The sequence below is a fragment of the Balaenoptera borealis genome (genome assembly GCF_965194805.1).
Source record: "Balaenoptera borealis genome assembly, chromosome: 1".
In the NCBI taxonomy this organism is placed as follows: Eukaryota; Metazoa; Chordata; class Mammalia; order Artiodactyla; family Balaenopteridae; genus Balaenoptera; species Balaenoptera borealis.
The window spans coordinates 175,117,914-175,142,664 of record NC_138860.1 but is presented as its reverse complement, the minus strand read 5'-3'; the positions used below and the strand labels follow the sequence as shown (position 1 = coordinate 175,142,664).

Here is a 24,751-nt window from a genome sequence, read left to right as displayed (position 1 = left end):
TTGGTAAAGGTTTTTCGTTTCTCCCCTCGCCCGCATTCTCTCTGCCTGGCTGCCCGTCGATTTGTAGGAGAGATTTGAAGCACTTTTCACCATCTATGATGACCAAGTTACGTTTCAGCTGTTTAAAAGCTTTAGAAGAGTCCGAATAAATTTCAGCAAACCTGAAGCAGCAGCACGGGCTCGAATAGAACTCCACGAGACAGACTTCAACGGGAAGAAGCTGAAGCTGTATTTCGCACAGGTACTTCATGGTGCAGACGGCAGTGTTCTCTAAACTTGTTTTCCTCCATCCAGAAATACTGTCAGTTCTCCATTTTCTCTATTATTATGCCAGAGGTCTTTGATATGAACAATCCCCAAGGAGAAAAATATTTTTTCCTTTATTTTACAGATACATACATTTATTTATTAAGCATGTTTGCCGTCCTAACTTTGTTTTGTTTAAACATGAAAAGAGTTTCAACCTCTTTTTTATTCAGTTTAAGGAATTCATTTTTCTGGCAGCTTTTCTCAACTGGGGTTGAGAAGGTTAAGCCCTAACACCTTAAGGTCAGTGAATTAACTTTTCTCCTGTGCATCTAGAATGGCACTCGTGCTGGGACATCCTTGGAAGAAGTGAGAAAGTAGTCTCTGGAATCATTTCCGTGCGCTGTGATTCATATGAGGCACCCCTCTGAAAATGGGGTGAGCAGGGAGGAGGCATGGCACATACGGAAAGACTGTTTTAGACTTTGGAATTGAAAAGGATCCTCTGGGTTGCCAAGAATTGGCTATGCTTATTTCTCAGAAGAATTAGTGAAATAAAGGCATTAGATGATGTGTGTTAAGGGCACTGTTTTATTTTCAACACAGCATTTTTTCCCTTGGTCTTAGCTTTCAAAGTAAAAAAAAAAAAATTAAGGGGTTTGTCATCTCATACGCCAAATGAAACCCATATTTGGACTTTTCTTGGTGGAATTGATGGAGATGGTATAACCTAATCTCTTCTAAAACTGGGATTCAGTGCTTAGTACCATTCATTGTTCATTCATCTCTTCACCAATTTATTTTTCTAGTCAACTAATATTTATTGAGCACATAATGCTCTGTGCTGTGCACTGAGTGTTCAGTGGTGAACCAGACAGGCACAGACCCTGACCCAGCCACTGGGAGATGTACTGTTAAAGAGAAATTTTTAATTTTTAAAAATTTTCTCCCAGGAGATGTTCTCCCAAGAGATGTTACAGTTAATGTAAAGATGAAAGTGAAAAAAATAGTCCAGTCAAATTTTGAACATCTCCCTCCCTGCAGGTACAGATGTCCAGCGAAACACAGGACAAATCGTATTTACTGCCCCCGCAGCCGGTCAAACAGTTCCTCATCTCCCCTCCTGCGTCGCCTCCAGTGGGGTGGAAGCAGGGGGAAGACGCGATGCCTGTTATAAATTATGATTTACTCTGTGCTGTTTCCAAATTGGGACCAGGTAACAAACTTCTATCTCTCCTGTTTTATTCCCAAAAAACTTTTGTATTAAAGACTGTATTCAGCAATTTGTGTTCTAGCCAACTAGTAACAACATGGTCAGCATGGAGGATAAAGTCACACAAACCTGGGTTCAAATTCTAGCATTTGCTAACTTTGTGATCTTGAGCAAGTTACTTAGCTTCAATTTTCTGAGCCTCTGTTTTCTCATCTAAAATAGGGATCATAATAGCTACCTTTCAACGTGGTTATAAGGATTACATGATATATATGTAATAATTAATCTAACTGCGGTTTTTACCGCTATAAATTCTAGTATATAACAAGTTGTTAGTATTAGTTGCCATCAAAATAGCAGACAGATGTCACATTGACTAGTATATCAGGGAATTGGTGGTGATACTAAATCATCCCTTCCAGATTCTTCTCCTGTATTTATTTTTCATTTCTTCTTTTCCTTCTCTTTTATTTCTCTATCTCTCTCATTCCTTTAAAACAATATAAGAAATCGATGCCATTGTTGTTCATACAAGTTGTCCACCTAAGATAATGTTATGTCTTGTATAGGGGATACAAAAGGCATTTTGAGGGGAAATGGCTAGTTGTTGTTTTTAGACATCAGAGCTGTATCTTGGATCTCTGAGGTCCTATAATAACGAGATTGCTGTTGCTGCCCGGAACCTTACAGGTGTCTACCAAGGGAGAACCAGAAACCGTTATGAAATTAAGCAGATGTACTTGTGTTATTCATAGAACAGTAATTAGCACTTACATTTTAATCCCCAAGACCTCCTTACTAGCTAATGTCTTAAAATGCCAAAACTTTTTAAGAACCTTAAAGCATCAATTCTCTAATGCCATAACAAGATGAAGTTCTCTGACATAGGATTTAAAGATTGAAAAACCAATAATGAGCAATGAAAATATGAGTAGAGCAAGAAGTTTCAAGGGACAGAACCCTTTCTTTGCTGTTTACCTCCACAGGAGAGAAATACGAACTTCACGCGGGAACCGAGTCAACACCGAGCGTGGTGGTTCATGTCTGTGAAAGTGAAACTGAAGAGGAAGAGGAAACAAAAAATCCCAAACAGAAAATCACCCAGACAAGGCGCCCTGAACCTCTGACTGCAGCACCGAGCAAGCCCCGGGCCTTCGACTGCACACTGTGAGGCTTTGGTTGTGGGGCGAGGCTGCTGCCACCTGGGCTGGGGTGGCGGGGACATGCCTGCCCGTGACCGTGACCGCTGCTCAGCCGAGGCGAGGACAGGAGGGAACAGAGCGCCTGCCCTGGGGACAGGGGAGTACAGAGTAGCAGCCGGGTTTACCTGTTCAAAATTTTAACTGATGCTCTGAGCAGCACGTTAAATGAAAGGATTAGCCCCCAACGTGTGGCAACTCTTGACCATTTTTAACAATAGCAAATTAGGAGAATGGCTCCCTCCAGCAACGTTGATTTCCCTGCTTCCGTATAGCATGGGGTACCCCAAAATGAAAACTCTAGTCACTGAGTGCAGTACCATTTTTAAGAACTTAAAAATAGTCTTACAATTTTAATAATGTAGTATGGGGTTTTTTTGTAATGGTCTATTGGCTTCCAACTAATCTATTGGTCAAAGGTTAATTGCTCTTCAATATACATGGAATTTTTTGCACAGAAAGAAACCTGACATAGAGAATAATTCATAGAAAATCATTTTTCTCAAGTGTTTTTTCCTTAACTTTGGGGAAGAAATGCCCAATTCCCTTTGACTGTCAGAATCAAGGGATCCAAATCTATATGCACATTGTCCTCGTCCCGAAAGTGATACACAGACCCCAGTTTCTGATGTGCCATCCCTCCTGGACACAGAGCTGTTGCTTTGGAAGGCAGGACGTATCCCTTGTGAGCTTGATGACTGTGACCTCAGGTGGCCACTGCACTCTACCATTTGTGACCATGTCCTGGCCTGTAGCTCGGACTGTCTTCAACCACCAGTTGAGTTTTTGTTATGCATATTTGTGTGTCATCATTCATAGGCTTTGAATTAGAAAAGGTCATGATAAGATTTTCCATTTTTACATTGTCCATTTAAACATTTTTCAGTTTGATTTGAAAGGAAAGTCACACACATTTTTTTTCTGTGAATTAGGGAAAGATGGGGCAGATGGAGATCGTTTTGTTAATTGGACTTTCTTTTGGGTGAAATGTTTTTACCCTGGCTGCCAGTTGACATTTTCCCCTAAAATAGAAGTGTTCCCTACTTGTGTTTCAGAGTGTATCGTTGAACCTGCTAAGGTAGGAGCAGACATCTTCTTAACTCTTTGTGGTCTATTTGGACTTTGAGGTCCCTTTTGTAGAAAAGCATCAAAACTAAGAATGCTTTGCTTCAGGTCAAGTGGCTCTGCTGAATCTCTGGTCACTCTGAGGTTTTCTTTGTATGGCAAGTGTCTGGGGTTCCCTGGTGTGTCTGTGCAGGGACGTGTGAGTTTGGACTAATAAACCAATATGGCTGCCACAACAAAGAAAGAAAAATGCAGAAATTCAGACTGTGCTGTCTATGCATTTTTGGTAATGTGTTTCTGTGGTCTAGATGTTCTTATTATGGTAGAATTTATTTCTAAGGACATAAACTTTATTGCAAAAAATAAAAGTTTTCTATATTTTCCTTGTCCTCAAATACTCTGAGATGATCAACTCTTCTATTTGTATATATCCACCACTGGTAAGCCTCAATGTAAATTCAGTTGAAACTTGTGATTCTGTAAACAGTTTATTAAACTCATTATTTGGCAGTTTAACTGGCAGCCACTTAATAAATTTACTTTGCAGTTATAAATTCAGCATTTTGTCACTTTTTCATCTTATCTGGGTGTACTAACTTAGCATTGCAGGACAGACCCTAAGTCAGGAAATGTATGTATTTTCAACATTTGGGAATTTTTGAATTTCCTTTTAGATAATATTTATTTGCTATAATTTTCTAAGTGGTCAAAAGTCATGATGTTTTATTGTTTGGCTTGGCTTTCATGCTCTACCTTCCAATTAAAGAATATTCTATCCCTAACTTAAAACTGTCTTTTAAAGTCAAACAATGCAAATTACCTGAATATTTCTTTTTCTCTTTTCTTTCTTTTTTTCCAGTGTTGAGTAAATTGAAGAAAAACTTGAACCAAAATTAAATATATATTAAGTAATATATATTTTTATTTAATATATAATTATTTAATATATATTAAACTTTTCCGAACGGAAAACATTAATATTTTCATTCTTTCTAGTATAATGTTTCCACAAGATGAACTCTAAAACAAAAACTACTATATGCCCATTAACTTTTTTTTTTTTTAAGTTTTGGCCATGCCCCACGACTTATGGGGCCTTGACCAGGGATGGAACCCAAGCCCTCAGCAGTGAAAGCACCAAGTCCTAACCACTGGATTGCCAGGGAATTCCCTCCCATTGACTTTTAAATATTGTGAAATCAACCAGGATCTCCCCAGGTATTATGAGCTCTGTCTTTTTTTGGCTATTTTGTATCCAGTTCATGTATCCATCTTGTGAGAGATAAGTCTCATGCATCTTTTTCTTTTTTAAGTACCTTCTAATAAGTTTATCTACTTCTTCTTCTTTGAAATTGAATCATTGCTTAGATTTAACTGATAGTATAGTAGCTATGTTTTCTTTAGAAATGATAACCTCTTCTTGGGAATCAATTTATTTAGACAGTTATGAGGAAAGAAGATAATGCTTTTTGTTAGGAAAAAACATTTGCAAAGGATAAGAAAATCGTACGACAATAAAAATAGTCGACAGAACCTGTAATGCATGGGCTCTTATGGTCTAGGTTCTTTCAATTTACCCAGCGGATGAAACCGGAAGTTAATCTATTTAAAAGTGTACTCCCCGTGAGCATCTACTAGTTTAAGGTGCTAAGAAGCAGAAATGGTAAGAACAGTTCCCTTGCCTTGGAGAGCTGAAAACCAGGTGAAAGCAAACTAGTCTTTTCACATTCTCCTTCACCAAAATATTATACACTAAAACCTATCAGTAATTAAGAGCCAAATAACAGCTCCTGGGAACTTCTAAGTTCAACATAAAGGTTTTTTTTAAAAATTGAAGTTTAGTTGATTTGCAATGTTTTGTTAATTTCTGCCATACAGCAAAGTGATTCAGTTATACATATATATATATATATATTCTTTTTCATATTCTTTTCCGTTATGGTTTATCACAGGATATTAAATATAGTTCCCTGTGCTGTGCAGTAGGACCTTGTTGTTTATAACATAGAAGTTTAGATAAACATTGTGGTTTACGGGATGTTCAAATCAAAGAGATGCCAGGAGATAGAGTCAGGTTAGCACTTTCATTCTAGAATACGGTTGTTTTTGTTTCCCACTTACAATAATTCTGTCTTTTTAAAATGTTGTGATATAGGGACTTCCCTGGCGGTCCAGTGGTTAGGACTCCGTGCTTCCACTGCAGGGGGCGCAGGTTCGATCCCTGGTTGGGGAACTAAGATCCCGCATGCCGCGCAGCAGAGCAAAAAAAAAAGTTGTGATATAAAGTGAAAAGATTTGATTTCTCAGAATCTCAATTACAGAGCTGAAGATGACTTTGGAAATCATAATCTACTCTTCGTGTTACTCAGATTAGAAAACAGGAGCTGTGACTTGCTGTGAAGCCCACAGAAGGTAGCCCTGGTTCTAGAATTGGCAGTCCCAACTCCCAAGCTAGGGCCTTCTCTAGTTTTTCTCACCTTAGCCTCTTAAAGACACTCAGAGGCAGTGAATCCCAGTCATAAGAAAAGAAACAAACAAACAAAAGGGAAAAAATTCCTTTTCCCCTGATGGGATACAATGAATAAGAAAAATCTTATCTGATGAAGTCAGTGACTTCATAATTTTAATGAATGAATTCGATGTTCCGTGTTTTGTGTCTTTGTTGTCATTGTACCATTGGGTTTGGAATCTACTTAAATAATGTTTTATCTTGGTAGCAAGGAATTGTGTTGACATTTTATCAATATGTGGGCTTTCCTAGATTTCATAGTAATGAGATTAAAATATAAATAGGCATACTTGAGATGTGACTCTCATGAAGCAGAACGAGATCTAATAAGATTTGAAAAGAGCTTGCAGTGGAATGGCACACTTCCTCAGTGCTTGTAAGATGGAGTTCTGTTAAAGACTGAAGGCTGACCTGTGCTTCAGGTTTCTATATAGACTCTTACAGACCATGGCTTCATTTGTAAAAGGGAAAATCTCACACCTAATTAAGCATTGGAAAAGGTACAAAATTCTTTGGTTCATCAGGCTCAATGTCTGCTGGATCTCTCTCTTTTCTCCAGAGTTGTGTACTGCATACCTGCCCTACAGGTGAGCTTGGTCAGTCTTTCTCTTCTTGGCACACTTGCATTTATATCTTCCTGTAGGAAGGGAAATAAATTACTGACAATAAGTGTGACAATATAAAGAAACTAAAGACTTGGAGAAGTAGTTGCCTCCTAGCTGAGGAGGTAAGTCCATGTTGTAGAACCTCGCCTTTTAAAAGGTTAAATAAATTTAAAGAGTAAGATTTGTGAACCTTGTCCAACAATTTGATAAATAAGCTGTTTTTTAAACTTCCTTTGAAGTGGGGTCAGCCAGACCATCTTCATTGGAATGCAGTTTTTTTAAATTGCATGGTACAGATGAACCAGTTTGCAGGGCAGAAAGAGAGACCCAGATGTAGAGAACAAACGTATGGACACCAAGGGGGGAAAGTGGGGGGAGATGAATTGGGAGATTGGGATTGACGTGTATACACTGATGTGTATAAAATGGATAACTAATAAGAATCTGCTGTATAAAAAATAAATAAAATTCAAAAAATATCATGAATCGGGGGAAATTGTAAAAATTTGTAGAGTGTTATTATTATTACCAAATATACAAGTAACAAAGCCACTGAAATTTGCAACAACTCCTAGGTTCACTGACCAAAAAAAATTATAAAAATGGTCAAGTTCAAAATAGAAGTTTCCAGCTAGGGTTAAGAACTAACCTTGGACTGAGTCAAAGTGTCTCTGTCCATTTAAACAAAAGTTTAAAGACCTTTTACTAAATCAGCCATGTGGTCCATCTTGTAAACCTGCATTTCCTTTTGAAACAAAACCACGTTCTGCAGGCGCTTGGAACTCCAGCGTAGCTTTGACTGAATGTCCATTCTTGCCATAAGGGAAGATATATATCTATGCAGCTAATATGTGTTTTTCTGTATTGTTTTCTGCGTAGTCCCCAATCTTCCTAACTCAAATTGGGGACTGAGGAGAGATGAAGGTGGCTAATCCTGTTATTGTGCCATACTCTTCCCACTGCTTTCTCAGCCAAGTCGGGGTGCCTGTGATTTCATTCCTGCTGTATTGCGCATATCCTCCAAGTTTAAGAAACGTTTCTCCACCATTTCACTTCTCTGTTAACTGAACCCAGGAGTTGAATTTGTTATTTTATCTGAACACATGTGTGATCTTGTGTTACATTTTGGGGCACGTTACCTTTTTGGTACTATCGACTGTGGTGAATATTATTGTACTTCAAAAAGCTGGTCAGTAATTCACATGTGTGTATTCCACATTTTAGTGTGTTTGAAGTGGCAATTCGTAGTTTGTAGTGCTTTGTTATTTGTCAACTTTGGCTCTTCTGTATTTTGAGGACATTTAAACATTCCTCCTCCTATCAAGGTGATAAAAGCAGAATGTAATTTGGGGGGGAGTCTTTGTGATTAATTGTAACAGTTTTGTTTTTAAAGCTAATAAAGCTAGTTTTTTTTTTAATCCTTTGAACTGAGTTTTCTTAGTAGTATTTTCAATAAGTATCACATTTAGGTAATAACACAAAAGACAGAAAAGTGAAATATTATGTTTGATTCTTTAACTAGATCCCAGCTGGACATTAGTGCTGTGTTTGTGCCCAAGTTAAAGGTGGTGACTCACCGCTGACTCTGGTTTGCGTTCGTCACCAAGAAAAGCTTTTTACCCTGGTTTGTTCCTCAGTTAAAAATTATTTACTCTGGGAATTCCCTGGCGGTCCATTGGTTGGACTCTGCACTCTCAGTGCCGAGGGCCTGGGTTCAATCCCTGGTCCACAAGCCACGGGGTGTGGCCCCCAAAAAATTTGATTTACTCGTTAAAGGCTTATTTTCTGTCTTGGTTAAAAAAAAAAAAAAAAAAAAATCTCCAAATCAAAATGTTGAAGCTAAAAATGACTGTAGAGGTTATCTAGTACAGTGATTTTATATATATATATATATATATATATATATATATATATATATATATACACACACACCAGTTTTAAGCTGTTGAACTCTGCTCTTTGTTCAGAAAAAGTCTTATGTAAATCCCAGTGTAAAAGTGATTACCAAAAACAAAAGTAAACAGAGCTGCTCCTTTTGAAGGGAGGCAGGGGGTGGGGAGAATGGGGACCCACAGTCCCCTCCAGCCCCTGTGAGAGCTCATGGAACAGTTCAGAGCACTCCACAGGGATCTATTTCAGTAGCCTGCACACCCCTGCCCCCATGCTCCGCACTCACACCTTTACAAGCAAACGGCCCAAGAGACATTGCCAGGTTCACACATCTGGATGGTAGGCCACCTGGGACTAAAATCTCAGTTTCTTGCCCCTGTCCCAGGTTCTTTCTACCACACTCTCCTACTCTGTTAAACTGAAATCCTTAATTTTTCAGGAGAAGACGTATCATGATTCAGAGGTTCTTAAAATTATTAGTGTTTTTCTTTGTTTGTTTTAAAAGAACTAAGCCAGAGTTGTTGGGGACGTTGCCATTGTCACACACGCTTTTGAAGCTGTGTTCCGGGGAGCGGCCTCCAGGTGGCGCTGGGCCTCCAGGTGACCGGGGCCTGGCACTCTTCACTCTAATCTGTTGCACATAATGGCCTTAAAATAAGATCTCACTGGAGCTAAGGATTCCTTGGCTGAAACAGCAAGTTGGAAAACCACTGCAAATAACCTAAAGGTAAAACACTCTTTTAATGGAGGAGAAAATACAAGAATAAAGGTTTAAGTAATTTACCTCATAAAATTAGACTGAGATAAAGGATTTAAAAAAAGAGAAAAAATAGACTGACTTAAAAGTTAGATTCAACAATGTGTGTATCGGGGTCCTATTATCACCAAGAAACATGTTGGAACAGATATGGGGAGTGAGCAGTAACCCACTATGCTTTCATTGAACGCATCAAAATATGGTTCCAATCTAGAAAGAAAAAAGATTTAAATTCTTAAGCTCATAGGAAAGATCTCAAATCTTGCCAAACTTCCCCTGGTCTTCTGAGACATAGAAGGTATAAATATAAGTAATTCATGGATTAGGTATTTAAATAGGGTGTATCAAAATTCGTTATATATTTGGGAAAAGTTTGTGGTCTGAAATATGTGGGAAAGTTAAACAGCTTCTATATTGCAGTGCTTCTAGGAACTTCTTTTTTTCATCTAGCATGTTATTTATTTATTTATTTATTTATTTTTGGCTGTGTTGGGTCTTCGTTGCTGTGCACGGGCTTTCTCTAGTTGCAGCGAGCAGGGGCTGCTCTTCGTTGCAGAGCACGGGCTTTACGCGCACAGGCTTCAGTAGTTGTGTCGCGTGGGCTCAGTAGTTGTGGCGCACAGGCTTAGTTGCTCCACGGCATGTGGGATCTTCCCAGACCAGGGCTTGAACCTGTGTCCCCTCACTGGCAGGCGGATTCTTAACCGCTGCGCCACCGTGGAAGTCCCACTTCTAGGACTTTTAAATTTGCACATTCTGAGTCTCCAAGAGGATAATACTGTACTTATCAAGTCTAATAAACTATGGAGCCATTTTGCCCAGAAGTGTTTCATTGCACTGGTGTGCAAAGAACATTTAGAGAAACTTGCTACTGAAATCCTGACTTTAACTTAATCAGTTAAAGGATAGGTTTGCAAATTAAAATTTCTTTATTAATTTCTCTAAACAAGAGTATTATTAGATTGGGGCATCAGAAGGAGCCTTCCTGGTTTAATGAATGGACAAACCAATGTGATTATTAGAGTCTCTAAGGAGGTACAGCAAAGTTGCCAAATATAAGAATTACTTAGAAAAATTGGTAGCATTTCCTTCCACTATCAATAGCCAAACTGTAAGCAATAAGATACCATTCGGGCCAATGCAGGGGACACGGGTTCGAACCCTGGACCGGGAAGGTCCCACATGCCGCGGAGCAACTAAGCACATGCGCCACATATACTGAGCCTGAGCTCTAGAGCCCGCGAGCCACAGCTATACTGAGCCCACGCGCCACAACTACTAAAGCCCGTGCGCCTAGAGCCCGTGCTCCACAACAAAGAGAAGCTACCGCAATGAGAAGCCCGCGCACCGCAACGAAGAGTAGTCCCCGCTCGCCGCAACCAGAGAAAGCCCACGCACAGCAACGAAGACCCAACGCAGCCAAAAATAAATAAATTTATTTTAAAAATAATAAGATGCCATTCATAATTGCAACAGAACATCAGTGGAAAAAACTTTCAAAGTCTAATAAGAATATGGTTAATTATCTAAGTAATGCTTTTAAATGGGGTAGCAATATTTTAGGAATGTCAGATTTTCTCCAAATTAACCTATAAATTTAGTGAAGTCTCTGTCAAAATTCCAGCTCTATTTTTATAATAAACTCATTAAGCTTATTCTAAAATGTTTATGGAAGAATGACAAAACAAATAAGACAACCTTAAAAAGAAATAAATGGAGATATGCCTTACCAAATATTAACCAAAAAGTCAAATGAGATTGGTACAAAAACTGGCAAATAAAGTTAAAAAAAAATAATGGAGACCAGCCCATGTACATATAAGAATTTAATATACAATAAAGTGCCATCATAAATTTATTTTATTTATTTATTTTTGGCTGCATTGTGTCTTCGTTGCTGTGTGCGGGCTTTCTGTAGTTGCAGCGAGCGTGTCCACCCTTTGTTGCCGTGGGTGGGCTTCTCATTGCGGTGGCTTCTCTTGCTGTGGAGCATGGACTCTAGGCGCGCAGGCTTCAGTAGTTGTGGTTCACGGACTCTAGAGCACACACTCAGTAGTTGTGGTGCCTGGACTTTGTTGCTCCGCGGCATGTGGGATCTTCCCGGACCAGGGCTCGAACCCATGTCCCCTGCATTGGCAGGCGGATTCTTAACCACTGCGCACCAGGGAAGACCCTAAAGTGCCATCATAAAAAAAAAAATGGAGAAAGACTGGATTGTCTAGTAAATGGTGTTGGGGAAACTGGCTTAGCATATGTAGGTAAATAAAAATTGGTTCCCCATCAAACACCACGTACAAAGATGGATTCCAGATGAACTTAAGACCTAAATATAGAATGTAAAACTATAAATGAAACAACAAATTGTAGGAGAATGCCATTGTGACCCAGAGACAGGAAAAGACTTCATAAAACTTTAAAAGCATTGCTGTAATGTAAGTATAATTTGACTACATTGACATGAATGATTTAGGTTCAGTGAAGACTGCCATGGCCAATGTTGACAGACAATAGGGAGAAGATATTTGCAATCCTAACATGGGATTAATAAAAATTTGGAAATCAAAAGGAAAAGCAGCCCAATAGGAAAACTGGCTAAAGGATACAAACAGCATTGACAAAAACGGAAAAAGTGAGCCTATGAAGAGATACTCCAACCCAGCAATAAGTGTAAATTAAAACAAGATCCCACTTTACACCTATTGGATTCTCAAAAAAGTGAAAAGCAAATAACGCCAAGTCTAGCCAGAGGGTGGGGATATAGGAAACCTGATATAATACTGGTGGGAATGGAGACTGTTATTCTGAAGAACTAGCTGGTAGTACTTTGTCATATCAGTAAGAATAAAGCTCTGGGGACTTCCCTGCCGGTCCAGTGGTTAGGACTCTGCGCTCCCACTGCAGGGGCCTGGGTTCAATTCCTGATTGGGGAATTAAGATCCCGCAAGCCGTGTGGTATGGCCAAAAAAAAAAAGAATAAAGTCTCTGACTCAGCAGTTCTTCTGGAGATATATATCCCAAGAGTATCCCAAAGATGTTCTCATGCAGGTCCGTAAGGAGACGTCTTGAAAATGTTCATTGTGCCATTATTTATGGAGGCAAGCTGGTGTCCCCAACTGGGAAATTGACACTTTGGAGAACTACACATCAAGAGAGTAACCATGTACACAACAGCATGGATGGGTCTTAAAAACAGAGCTGAATGACAAAAGTGAGAGTCAGTGAGATGTATATAACAGTTGCATTACATAAATTAAAATACAAAGACAGTAATCACTATGCAAGAATATATACAAATAAAAAGACATTAAACACATATATACATACATAAGAGGCATCCTGCATGGATCAATGATGATAATGTGCTGGGAGCTGAGAAGTCTGATTTACTATTAGACTTTACATAACCTTTTTTTTTAAATTTATTTATTTACTTATTTTATTTTTGGCTGCATTGGGTCTTCGTTGCATGTGCAGGTTTTCTCTAGTTGCGGCGAGCGGGGGCTACTCTTCGTTGTGGTGCAGAGGCTTCTCATTGCGGTGACTTCTCTTGTTATGGAGCACAGGCTCTAAGCACGTGGGCTTCAGTAGTTGTGGCTCGCGGGCTCTAGAGCGCAGGCTCAGTAATTGTGGCGCATGGGCTTAGTTGCTCCGCGGCATGTGGGATCTTCCCGGACCAGGACTCGAACCCATATCCCCTGCATTGGCAGGCGGATTCTTAACCACTGCGCCACCAGGGAAGTCCTTTGTCAGTGTTTTTAAATGCCACTTTTTATTGACAGCCATCAAGTGGGGATGAGGTGTGTTTTATGACACTTGGCCAAGGTGATGGTTGGCCCATATTATTTCATATTTTAAAAAAATTTTTATTGGAGTATAGTTGATTTACAATGTTGTGTTAGTTTCAGGTGCACAGCAAAGTGACTCTGTTACACATATACATATATCCACTCTTTTTTAGATTCTTTTCCCATATAGGCCATTACAGAGTATTGAGTAGAGTTCCCTGTGCTATACAGTAGGTCCTTATTAGTTATCTGTTTTATATATAGTAGTGTATATATGTCAATACCAGTCTTCCAACTTCTCTCTCCTCCCACCCTTACCCCCTGGTAACGGTAAGTTTATTTTCTACATCTGTAATTCTGTTTCTGTTTTGTAGATAAGTTCATGTGTACCCTTTTTTTTAGATTCCACATAAAAGCAATATCACATATTTGTCTTTCTCTGTCTGACTTCACTCAGTATGACAATCTCTGGGTCCATCCATGTTGCTGCAAATGGCATTATTTCATACATAACCTTTATATAGACTTTAAGAAACTACTAATACATACCTCAGTCTCTTTCCTCCCTTGATTCTACATTAAGTTTAAAATTTTTATGTTATTTTTCTTTATTATTGCTCTAGAAGAAAATATTTTGCTGTGATTTGTTTAGGTGAAATGCAGATTTTATTGGAGGTATTTGCCTTTTAGGATAAATATTTCAGAAAAATGTCAGGAATGCCTATTCTGATGCTAGATGTGTATATATTAATGCTTTCTCCAAGTAAGTTACATAGATTCTTTATTAACTGTACTCCCATATGGATGGAAAAAGATATACCCACCGTTCATGGTTCTCTGAGCTACAGATAAGCATTGCATGTGGTTTGACTCTAGATTCACCATTTCCTTTTGCTTCAAAGAAGTAATCAAGTTATTTCTTGGCCTGGTGCTGCCTTTCTTCCATGTGTTTTGAATAATTGAGATCTTTAATGGAAAATTACACAGTCTCCTGTCCTGAGAGATCTGAGTAGGCCCCCTGGCCCCAGAGCGGGTAATTAGACCACAAATGATTTCTCAGAGGTTGCCTGGGTAAGTCCTGTGAATAAAAGGTCTTTAATGGGCCACATTTACAAGTCTTCTATTTCTTATTTCCTTGATAACTTGAGTCATTTCCTCGACTATTTATTAGAAATTTCTAACAACTGTTGGAAAGTCTAGAATGGAGATTTGTCTCCTTTCCAAATGAGAAGCAGCCCTTGGGCACTGATTGACCAGTGCCACCTGCTAATTCTAATGAATTAGTGGTTTCCTTTGTGAAAGAGACAGAGCTGCCCTCCAACTCGGTTCCAGTCTTCAGTTTCCCTTTACCATCCATACAGGAATGGAGCACCTTAAAATGTGTTTTCCTGGAGAGGGGCTTATGAATTGTTCATGCTGGAATAAAATTAAACTGCAGGCTTAATAAAAACCTATTGAGGAGCACATTAGTTATCTACTACTGCATAATAAATTACTGCAGAATTTAGCATCTTAAAACAACAGAGCATTTATTTATCTCACAGTCTCTGAGAGTCAGGAGTCTGGGGCTGTCTGAAGGTGAAGGCTCAGGGTCTCTCAGAAGTTTCCATCGAGTAGTCAGCCTGGGCTGCAGTCACCTGACGGGACTGCAAGACCCGCCTCCGGGCTCACCACAGGGCTGTTGGCCGGAGGCTTTGGTTCCTCACCACAGGGCCTCCCAGTAAGTGCACACAGGGCATGGAAGCTGGCTTTCCCCAGAGTTGAGGGATCAGAGAAAGCACCCAATATGGAGTCTTTTTTTTTTTATAAAGTATTTTTATTTTTATTTTATAAATTTATTTATTTTATGGATTTATTTTTTGACTTTGTTGGGTCTTCATTGCTGCTCACGGGCTTTCTCTAGTTGCGGCGAGCGGGGGCTGCTGTTCGTTGCGGTGCGCGGGCTTCTCGTTGCGGTGCGCGGGCTTCTCTTTGCGGTGCGCGGGCTTCTCATTGCGGTGGCTTCTCTTGTTGCGGAGCACGGGCTCTAGGGTGCGCATGCTCAGTAGCTGTGGCGCATGGGCTTAGTTGCTCCGAGGCATCTGGTATCTTCCAGGACCAGGGCTCGAACCTGTGTTCCCTGCATTGGCAGGCAGATTCTTAACCACTGTGCCACCAGGGAAGCCCCTGGAGTCTTTTTATAACCTAAACTCAGAAGTGCTATCCCATCACTTCTGCCGTATGCTGTTGGTCACACAGACCAAGCCTGGTACCAAATGGGAGGAGAGAAAGGGTGCTCAAACAATCCTGAGAGGGAAATGTAAAGCTCTAAACACCTAGATTAAGAGAAGGGTAAAGAATTAGATCTTTCCCTTCATCTCTCAGCTCTCCTTATTCTCTTTAGTGGTCACTTCATCCCCTCTTATGGCAAAAAGGACTTTCCCCTCAGAGTAGAGAACAAGGCAGTGAACAATTCAGGTAGAAGGAGAACTTCCTAGAGTCCCCACCTAGGGAAGGATTCTTATTGGCTAGGTTGGGTGACATGCCCATACCTGTGGCCAGGTGGTCAAGTTCTTTACCCCAGAAAGGGATACAGAAGAAGGGCAGACAAAAACACCATGTATGTACTTCAACATACTGATGAGTGTTATAAAGCCTAAAAGGTGACAGCATTTTACCGATTGGTGAATTGGTCAGATTTTAGCAATCTAACAGATAAGCAGTGTTTGTTTTTTAATCTGGTATTTATTTTTTACCATCCAACTGATTCCAGGCAAGATATGAAGAGTAAATTTTAAGTGAGTCTTTTTTTTTTTTATTTATTTTTTATTTATTTATTTTTGGCTGTGTTGGGTCTTCATTTCTGTGCATGGGCTTTCTCTAGTTGCGGCGAGCGGGGGCCACTCTTCATCGAGGTGCGCGGGCCTCTCACTGTCGCAGCCTCTCTTGTTGCGGAGCACAGGCTCCAGACTGAGCGCAGGCTCAGTAGTTGTGGCTCACGGGCCCAGTCGCTCCGCGGCATGTGGGATCTTCCCAGACCAGGGCTCGAACCCGTGTCCCCTGCATTGGCAGGCAGGTTCTCAACCACTGCGCCACCAGGGAAGCCCTTAAGTGAGTCTTATAAACGTACCCAAAATAACTTGTGATACAGAGGTTTCTGACACAGATCTTCCATGATAATTTACCACAGAACTTCCTTAGGATCTTGACGTCAAGTGACAGGCAACAACAGTACCACAGTCTTCCATGTTACACTGAGAGACATGTACTCAGAATCCATGAAGAACGTTATTTTATCACTACTCTAAATTTTTGATAGGGTAAGTCACTTTATATTATTTCACCTATTAAATACTTAAAGATCCAGAGAAGGAAACATCACAGCTGTTTTTTGTTTGTTTGTTTGTTTTTAATTAATTAATTTATTTATTTTTGGCTGAGTTGGGTCTTTGTTGCTGCACACGGGCTTTCTCTAGTTGCAGCGAGCGGGGGCTACTCTTTCCTGCAGTGCATGAGCTTCTCATTGTGGTGGCTTCTGTTGTTGCAGAGCACGGGCTCTAGGCACACGGGCTTCAGTAGTTGAGGCGTGCGGGCTCTAGAGCGCAGGCTCAGTAGTTGTGGCACCTGGGCTTATTTGCTCCAAGGCATGTGGGATCTTCCTGGACCAGGGTTCGAACCCGTGTCCCCTGCATTGGCAGGTGGATTCTTAACCACTGTGCCACCAGGGAAGCCCTCACAGCTTGTTTTTATTTAGATTTTCTGACTGTATCAAATTTTACTCTCACACTGTATCCTTCCATTCTTTTTTCTCAGTGTAATTTTTATTTACAAGTTTGCAAAACTATTACCAGCATCTAATTCCAGAATGTTTTCATCACCTCTAAAAGAAACCCTGCACCCATAAGTAGTCACTACCCATTCTCTCCTGCCCCCAGCCCTTGGCAACCACTAATTTATTTTCTGTCTTATAGATTTGCCTATTCTGGACATTTCTTATAAATGGAGTCATACAATATGTGGCCTTTTGTGTCTGGCTTGTTTCACTTAGCATGTTTTCAAGGTTCATCCATGTCATAGAATGAATTCTTCATTCCTGTTTGTGGCTGAAAATATTCCATTTAATGGATATAGTACATTTTGTTTATTCATTCACCAGTTGGTGGATTTGGGATATTCCCACTTTTTAGTTATCTATAATGCTCTCATGTACATCCTATACAAGTTTTTGTGGGGACATATGTTTTCCATTCTCTTGGATAGATATACCTGGGAGTGGAATTGCTGGGCCATGTGGTAACTCTGTGTTTAACTTTTCGAGCAAATGCCAGACTGTTTTCCAAAGGTGCACCATTCTACATTCACCCCAGCAGTGTATGAGGGTTCCAGTTCTCACCAACACTCTTTATTAGCTGTCTTTTTTTTTTTTTTTGGCCGAGCTGTGCAGCATGTGGGATCTTAGTTCCCCACCCAGGGATCGAACCCACGCCCCCTGTACTGGAAGCTCAGCATCCCAACCACTGGACCGCCAGGGAAGTCCCTTTAGCTGTCTTTTTGATTTTAGCAATCTGAGTGGGTGTAAAGTGGTGTCTCATTGTGGTTTTGATTTGCATTTCCCTGATGACTAGTGATGTTGAGCACCTTTTCATGTACCTATCATAAGCTATTCGTATATCTTCTTTAGAGAAATGTCTATTCAGCTCTATAATGGATTGAGTAGTGTCCCCCCAAAATTCATGTCCACCTGGAACCTTATGTGGAAATAGGGTCTTTGCAGATGTAATTAAGTCAATGTGAGGTCATACTGGATTAGGGTGGGCTCTGAGTCCAGTTTGACAGGTGTTCTTATAAGAGGAGGGAAATTTGGTCATGGACACACACAAAGAGAATGACATGTGGAGACAGGCAAAGAGACTGGAATGACGTTCCACAAGCCAAGCAATGCCAAGGATTGCCAGCAACCACCAGAAGCTAGGAGAGAGACGCGGATCGGGTTCTCCCTCAGAGCCCCAGTAGGAACCAGCCCTGTCAACACCTTGATTTCAGACTTCTAAAGCTGCTAAAAGTGTGAAAGAATGCATTTCTGTTGTCTTAAGCTATGCCGTTTGTGGAAATTTGTTACAGCCACTGTAGGAAACTAATACAAGCTCTTTTGCCTATTTTTAAATTGGGTTATTTGTGTTTTTATTCACAACTTCAACTTATAACCAGAACATACTACATAGGACTTAATTCTTTCCTTACAGTTAAAGTTTTTAACAAGAGTCTGATTTATATCACTAGCTTTTAAAAGCAAATTTTTGTATTTTGGTTTTAAAAGGACTATATTTGTGCTTATCTCTTTATGTTTATTTTTTTCCCACTTGTCCTCCTGATACTGACCAAGGTTCTTGGCCTTCCCCAATCAATAGAAATTGAGTAGAGGCCAGACAAGAAATTCAGACAAGGCTTTACTGGGCCTCCTGAAGCTGCAGGAAGGAATGAAAACAAGTAACAGGTTCCCTTGCTTGCTCCCTGAGTGGGGGCAAGCTGGTTCCTTATGGGGTGAGGGTAAGCTGGTTCCTTATGGGGTGAGGGTAGGGGTGTGACCCAGGCTCTGGCCGGAGGGGTAACTTAGGTGGTTTGCCCACCCCTTTGGTGCTGTTGTGTGCAGGGGGCATGCACAGTACCCTGCTTTTGCTCCCAACACCCTGTTTCGGTTCCTAGCTCTTCAGAAGTGGCAGTTGGGTTTTTTGGTCTTTCTGTATCTTTTTGTCCGTAATCTGCCCCAACTGTGCGTGCATGCAGTTATTTTTGGTCCCTTATAGTTTCTTTGTATTTTGTTGCTTGAGGAGAGGTGCATTCAGGTGCAAGCACTGCAGCAAAGGGTCCCAGCTCCCAGCCTGCCTCACTCCTATCCTAGGAATGACTTTAAACACGTGTTATTATATTTGTTAGGAAAAGTCACACAATTTGTAACGAAATGTAAGAGAGAAGAGAGAGAGAGGATGAATGTGGCTGAGCTCCTTTGAGTAAATGCCTGACTCTGTTCTTGGCTCCCATTCATTCTTCATTCATTCTTCATTCATTCAACAAGAATCTATCATATGTCTTCTCAATAGATGACTGAGGCATCTGTTTTGCCCTTGAGCATGTGTTCTAGTGGGGGAAACACTAGAATGCAGACATATAAACAGATATTCACCGTCATTCAGAGTTAGTTACTGCTATAGACTGAATGTTCATGTCCCTTCAAAATTCATATGTTTAACTACCAAATGTAAAATAGATAGCTAGTGGGAAGCAGCTGCATAGCACAGGGAGATCAGCTCGGTGCTTTGTGTCCACCTAGAGGGGTGGGATAGGGAGGGTAGGAGGGAGCCACAAGAGGGAGGACATATGGGGATATATGTATACATATAGCTGATTCACTTTGTTATACAGCAGCAACTAACACAACATTGTAAAGCAATTATACTCCAATAAAGATGTTTAAAAAAAAATTCATATGTTTAAATCCTACCCCCCAACACAATGGTTTTAAGAGGTGGGTGGGGCCTTTGGGAGGGAATTAGGTCGGGAGGGTGGAGCCCTCATGAATGGGATCAGTGCCCTTATAAAAGAGACCCTAGAGAGCACACTAATCTCTTCCACCATGTGAAGTTACAGCAGAAAGATGGCTGTCTATGAACTAGAAAGCTAGTTTTCACCAGACACCAAAGATTTATGGAATCTGAGTCTTGCTTCAGGGAAAGCAGGATATTTAACCATTATGTATTTTGTGATTATATTTTGATCATAAAAAAGAATGTAGTTAAGAAGTAAAAATAAAAACCATTCCAACAAAAATAATTTTCACTGGAGGGAAATCTAAAAATGTGGCTTTCACATAACCAGTTTAGGACAGGAAAACCATTCTCACATATCACCCACAGTGGAAGTATCACTGTAGGTGATAAAACATTCGGAAAATACAGGTAACCTGGAAGAACAGGGGGAAGTCAGGTAAGGAAATATAAAAGAGAAAAGCATATTAATATTTTTTAAAATGTCGTATCCCAATCGCATCTACTGCATTCATGTGACCTTGAATGTGTGCCTTTTCCTAAGTCTGTTTCCTGATGTGTAAAGTGCAGATGCAACATCTGCCCCATATCTCAAGGTGTTGTTAGACTCAAGTGAGATGATGTATATGCATGTGCAGAAATTTTATAAATTGCAAAGTGCTGCACATATAAAAAGAATTGTTATGCCTAGATACCAACTCCTTGGAAGCAGAGGACATAGTAATCTTGTGTCTCTCATAGTACCAAACTCAGTTCCTTGCCCCTCATATACTCTCAGTGTGTGCTTACTTAAATGAATCCACATGTGGCTGAGTTAACACATGTGTGTCCTGGAAAAGGTGACTTCCACTCCCCATAGAATAAGTTTAACAAAAACCAACTCTATACATCAAGAGGAACTTTCTAGAAGCAGTTTGGTAGTTTTCCAGATGCAGCTATTTCTACAGAAATTGTTTTATATTTAGAACTGTAGTCATATATAACTCTAAAGACATGCCTGTATTAGTTAAACCAACAAACTTAAACTAGGTTTAATACCAAATATTTTCCCAAATCACATGAACCTGAAATTCATTTGGGTTAGTTTCTATTGTATTTCTGAGAATTTATATAAGCCCTTAATCTTCTTTAAACCAATTAAATGAAACACTTTTACAAATTAATTTTGGCAATGCCATCCAAAGGTAGAAAACATCACATCTACAAGACACATACCAGACGCAAACACAGAACCCATAGCTCCTGTTCCAAAATTTCAGCCATGAATCAGGTACAATAACATAAACCCCACAAGTTACAAAAGAGGTTTGATTCAAACTGGATTTCTGGCAGATGGAACAAATCAAGGTCATCTGTTCAGATGGCTAAAGCCCTTTTTACTAATATTTGTGGAGGAAACTTAAGATTTGCATTTCTCCTTGACAAGTCAAGCTCCAAATGACCTTTATCCCGTTTGGGTTTTTTTCTTTTGATAAGTTACCTTCCTGAAATTTGCATTTTTAAATAAATGGCCTGGGGACTTCCCTGGTGGCACAGTGGTTAAGAATCCACCTGCCAATGCAGGGGACACAGGTTCGATCCCTGGTCCGGGAAGATCCCACATGCCACAGAGCATCTAAGCCCGTGCGCCACAACTACTGAGCCTGCGCTCTAGAGCCCGCAAGACGCAACTACTGAGCCCGCACGCCACAACTACGAAGCCCACGTGCTTAGAGCCCATGCTCCGCAACAAGAGAAGCCACCGCAATGAGAAGCCTGCACACCGCAACGAAGAGTAGCCCCTGCTTGCCTCAACTAGAGAAAGCCTGCATGCAGCAATGAAGACCCAATGCAGCAAAAATAAATAAAATTTTAAAAATAAATAAAAAAATAAAGAGATGGCTTGAAAAGAGTTCCTGGAGAAGACCAGGTAGAACATTTACATCTCAAAGGCACAGGGAGAGAAATGCAAGCTCCATGTCTTTGATCCATGAAGAGGTTATTTTTGTAGGTGGTGTGACGAATGAGGACATGGAGGTGCATGATCCGTTTGGGGTTCCTGTCTGTCTGAGGTATGAAATTTAGGTCAAGGGTTTTTTGGTTTGTTGTTTGCTGGCTGGCTTGCTTGCTTGTTTGGGTGTTTTGCCTGCAGATGTCCGATGGCCCTCCTCCCACTGGAAGGAGAGGCCATCTTTTTGCTTTTGCACTTTTGCCAAACATATGGGCTTGGGCATATCTTTCTGGGTCTCCATTCTGTTCCACGGGTTGATCCACAAGTCTCTGAGTCTGTCATCATCAATACGTACAAGCCTCAAGATAAATAGGGGAGATTTGGGGAGTATTTAAAAAAAAAATTGGTGGGCTTCGAATTGTTTCTGGAGCCACACCTCTGGTCCTGTAAATACTGCCATCATCAATACGTACAAGCCTAAAGATAAATAGGGGAGATTTGGGGAGTATTTAAAAAAAAAATTGGTGGGCTTCTAATTGTTTCTGGAGCCACACCTCTGGTCCTGTAAATACAAGATTTGTAAAACAAAGACAGCTGCTTTTAATTCCTCAAAGAATTAGGTGGCTACCTAAATGATACTAAAGGACTGACGCAACCATCCACTTATGTTTTTCTTTCTCTCTGGGTACATTTAGTTCCCAGATTAAATGCTTTAGACTCTGAGAAATTTTCTGAAACCATCCAGGCAGAGCTAGATGATATGCTCTCTGTTTCTCAAAGCCTTCCTTGACCATCCGAAGAAGTCCAGGTTAGGGCCCCTCCCATTTAATCGCACTGGAGTGGAGTTTTCGCCCAGCAGGCTGTGAGCTCCACTGGGACAGGAATCATGTTTCTCTCATTCATCACCACATTTCCATGGTGCTTGGTACACTGACATAACTTGAAATTGGCAAGTGCTGTTGAATTGGATTGTAATTACCTGCTCATAATTCTGTAGTCAAGACTGTGTCTCTAGCCCTAGTGCCTATACTGTGCCTCAGCTCAGTCAGCTCTGGATGAATGCATGGATGGATGATGGATGAATGGATGGATGCCGTGGAAATTCTGAGGGTGGAGAGATCACTGAGATGTGAACTCAGCAAGAAAGTCCTCATGAGAGAGAAAGGATGAGTTAGGCTGTGAAGAAAGAATAAGCCTCACATAAGTAGAGAAAAAGAGGAAAGATCCTGCAGAGAAGAGGAAGACCTAAGCAAAGGAGCAGCAAAAAGCATAGTCACTGAATTGGCCTGGACTGGACTTTGTACAATAAAGGAAACAAGCCTGGGGATGTGGGGGTCAAAGTCTGATTTGCGAAGGATTTGGACTTCACCCTGAGTAAGGTTTTCAGGAAGGGTGGAAGTGAAGAAGAATTGTGCAAGGTGGGGCTGCAGGACAGTTGATCTGGCAGAAGTGGGTGGGATACCCTGAAGTAAGGAGGAGGCAAGGAGCCCAGGTAGGAGCCTTCTGCTGGAGTCCAGGTGGTGAGGATCTCTGCAGGGGATCATAGGACCCAGGTTTTGGAGTCAGACAGACCTGGGCTCAGATGCTGATTCACCACTGTGCAACTTAGGACAAGACTCCTAATCCTAACCTCTGTAAACCTTAGTTTCCTCACCTGCAAAATGGGAATAATAAAATACTGCAGTAAGGGTTAATGATAATGAAACAGGAGGGAAGGAGGCAGGGCACAACCTTTGAAAGAAAGACATCGCCCGAGGACACGACATAAACTGATTAGAACCAAACGGGTCCAAGATGGCGGACAAGTCGACTTCCACTAGACCTTGAGCCTCAGTATACGCTCACATCAGCAAGCTAAATGACACACCCGCAGGCGCCATGACAGTTCCAAGACAGACCAGAAGGATCAAAAAGTGGGCGGTGGCCCAATTCCTGGAAATCCCTGCCGCTGTCTAAAATAGCTGGAATACTCCTCCCACTCGTTAGCCTATGAAATTACCCACTCCTATAAAAACTGACAACCCCATACCCTGGTACCTTTCTCACCTTCTGAGATGGCCCACACTGTCGAGTATGTTTCTCTCTAAAAAAATCCACTTCTTACCTATCACTTTGTCTCTCACTGAATTCTTTCTGCGATGAGACATCAAGAACCTGAGCTTCGGGTTTCCCTGGTGGCGCAGTGGTTAAGAATCCGCCTGCCAATGCAGGGGTCACGGGTTCAAGCCCTGGTCCGGGAAGATCCCACATGCTGCAGAGCAACTAAACCCATGTGCCACAACTACTGAGCCTGTGCTTTACAGCCCACGAGCCACAACTACTGAAGCCCATGCACCTACAGCCCGTGCTCTGCAACAAGAGAAGCCACCGCAATGAGAAGCCTGCACACCGCAACAAAGAGTAGCCCCCGCTCACCGCAACTAGAGAAAGCCTGCACGCAGCAACGAAGACAAAACACAGCCAAAAATAAAAATAAAATAAATTTATTAAAAAAAAAAAAAAAAAAAAGAACCTGAGCTTCATTAAGTCCTGAAACCAGGTGTGTGATCTCAGTTGGAAGACTGGGGGTTTTGGCTGGGTTCGAGTCCCAGACGCGTGGGTTCAAGTCCTAATCTGAGGTGCACGATTTCAAAAACACTTGTAGATCATCTAATGTAACAGGGAAGAGCCACTTTCGACTCCATGTTGGGTCTGTTTCTTTGACTTTAGACTTTGCTTTTCGTTGCTTTTGTTATTATAATCATGCATGATGGCCTGCCTCAGGGAACCCTACCCACCTGTGAATGGCTGCGAGAAAGAAGAAATTAACACATTCCCTCCCCCGAGGCTGGCCATTCCAGGAGATGTTTTGCAAGACTGATGGCCCTTTTTACTTCCTCCTCGCCTCTCCCTCTCTATTCTGCCTTTTTACTTTCCTTCCCTCGCTGATTCTATAAAGGAAACTGGCATCCAGACCCCATAAGATGGTTTTCTTGGGGACCCTAGTCCGCCATCTTCCCGGTCTGCTGGCTTTCCGAATAAAGTCATATTC

The 24,751-nt window shown here is 41.0% G+C and overlaps 1 protein-coding gene across 5 annotated transcripts in view; it reads left to right on the top strand.

The window, feature by feature from the left end:
- The window catches only part of RCAN3 (RCAN family member 3), a 44,264-nt gene extending 27,444 nt beyond the window's left edge, over positions 1-16,820 (top strand). For 2 of the 5 annotated variants that reach the window (XM_082342538.1, XM_082342537.1), the window contains 4 exons: positions 68-241; positions 1,291-1,462; positions 2,446-2,626; positions 13,672-16,820. In XM_082342538.1, the coding sequence (XP_082198664.1) occupies positions 68-241; positions 1,291-1,462; positions 2,446-2,626; positions 13,672-13,840 (696 nt within the window). In that variant the 3' untranslated portion in view covers positions 13,841-16,820. The other 3 variants (XM_082342536.1, XM_082342539.1, XM_082342540.1) reach the window with 3 other exon arrangements.
- The last annotated feature ends 7,931 nt before the right edge of the window (positions 16,821-24,751 follow it).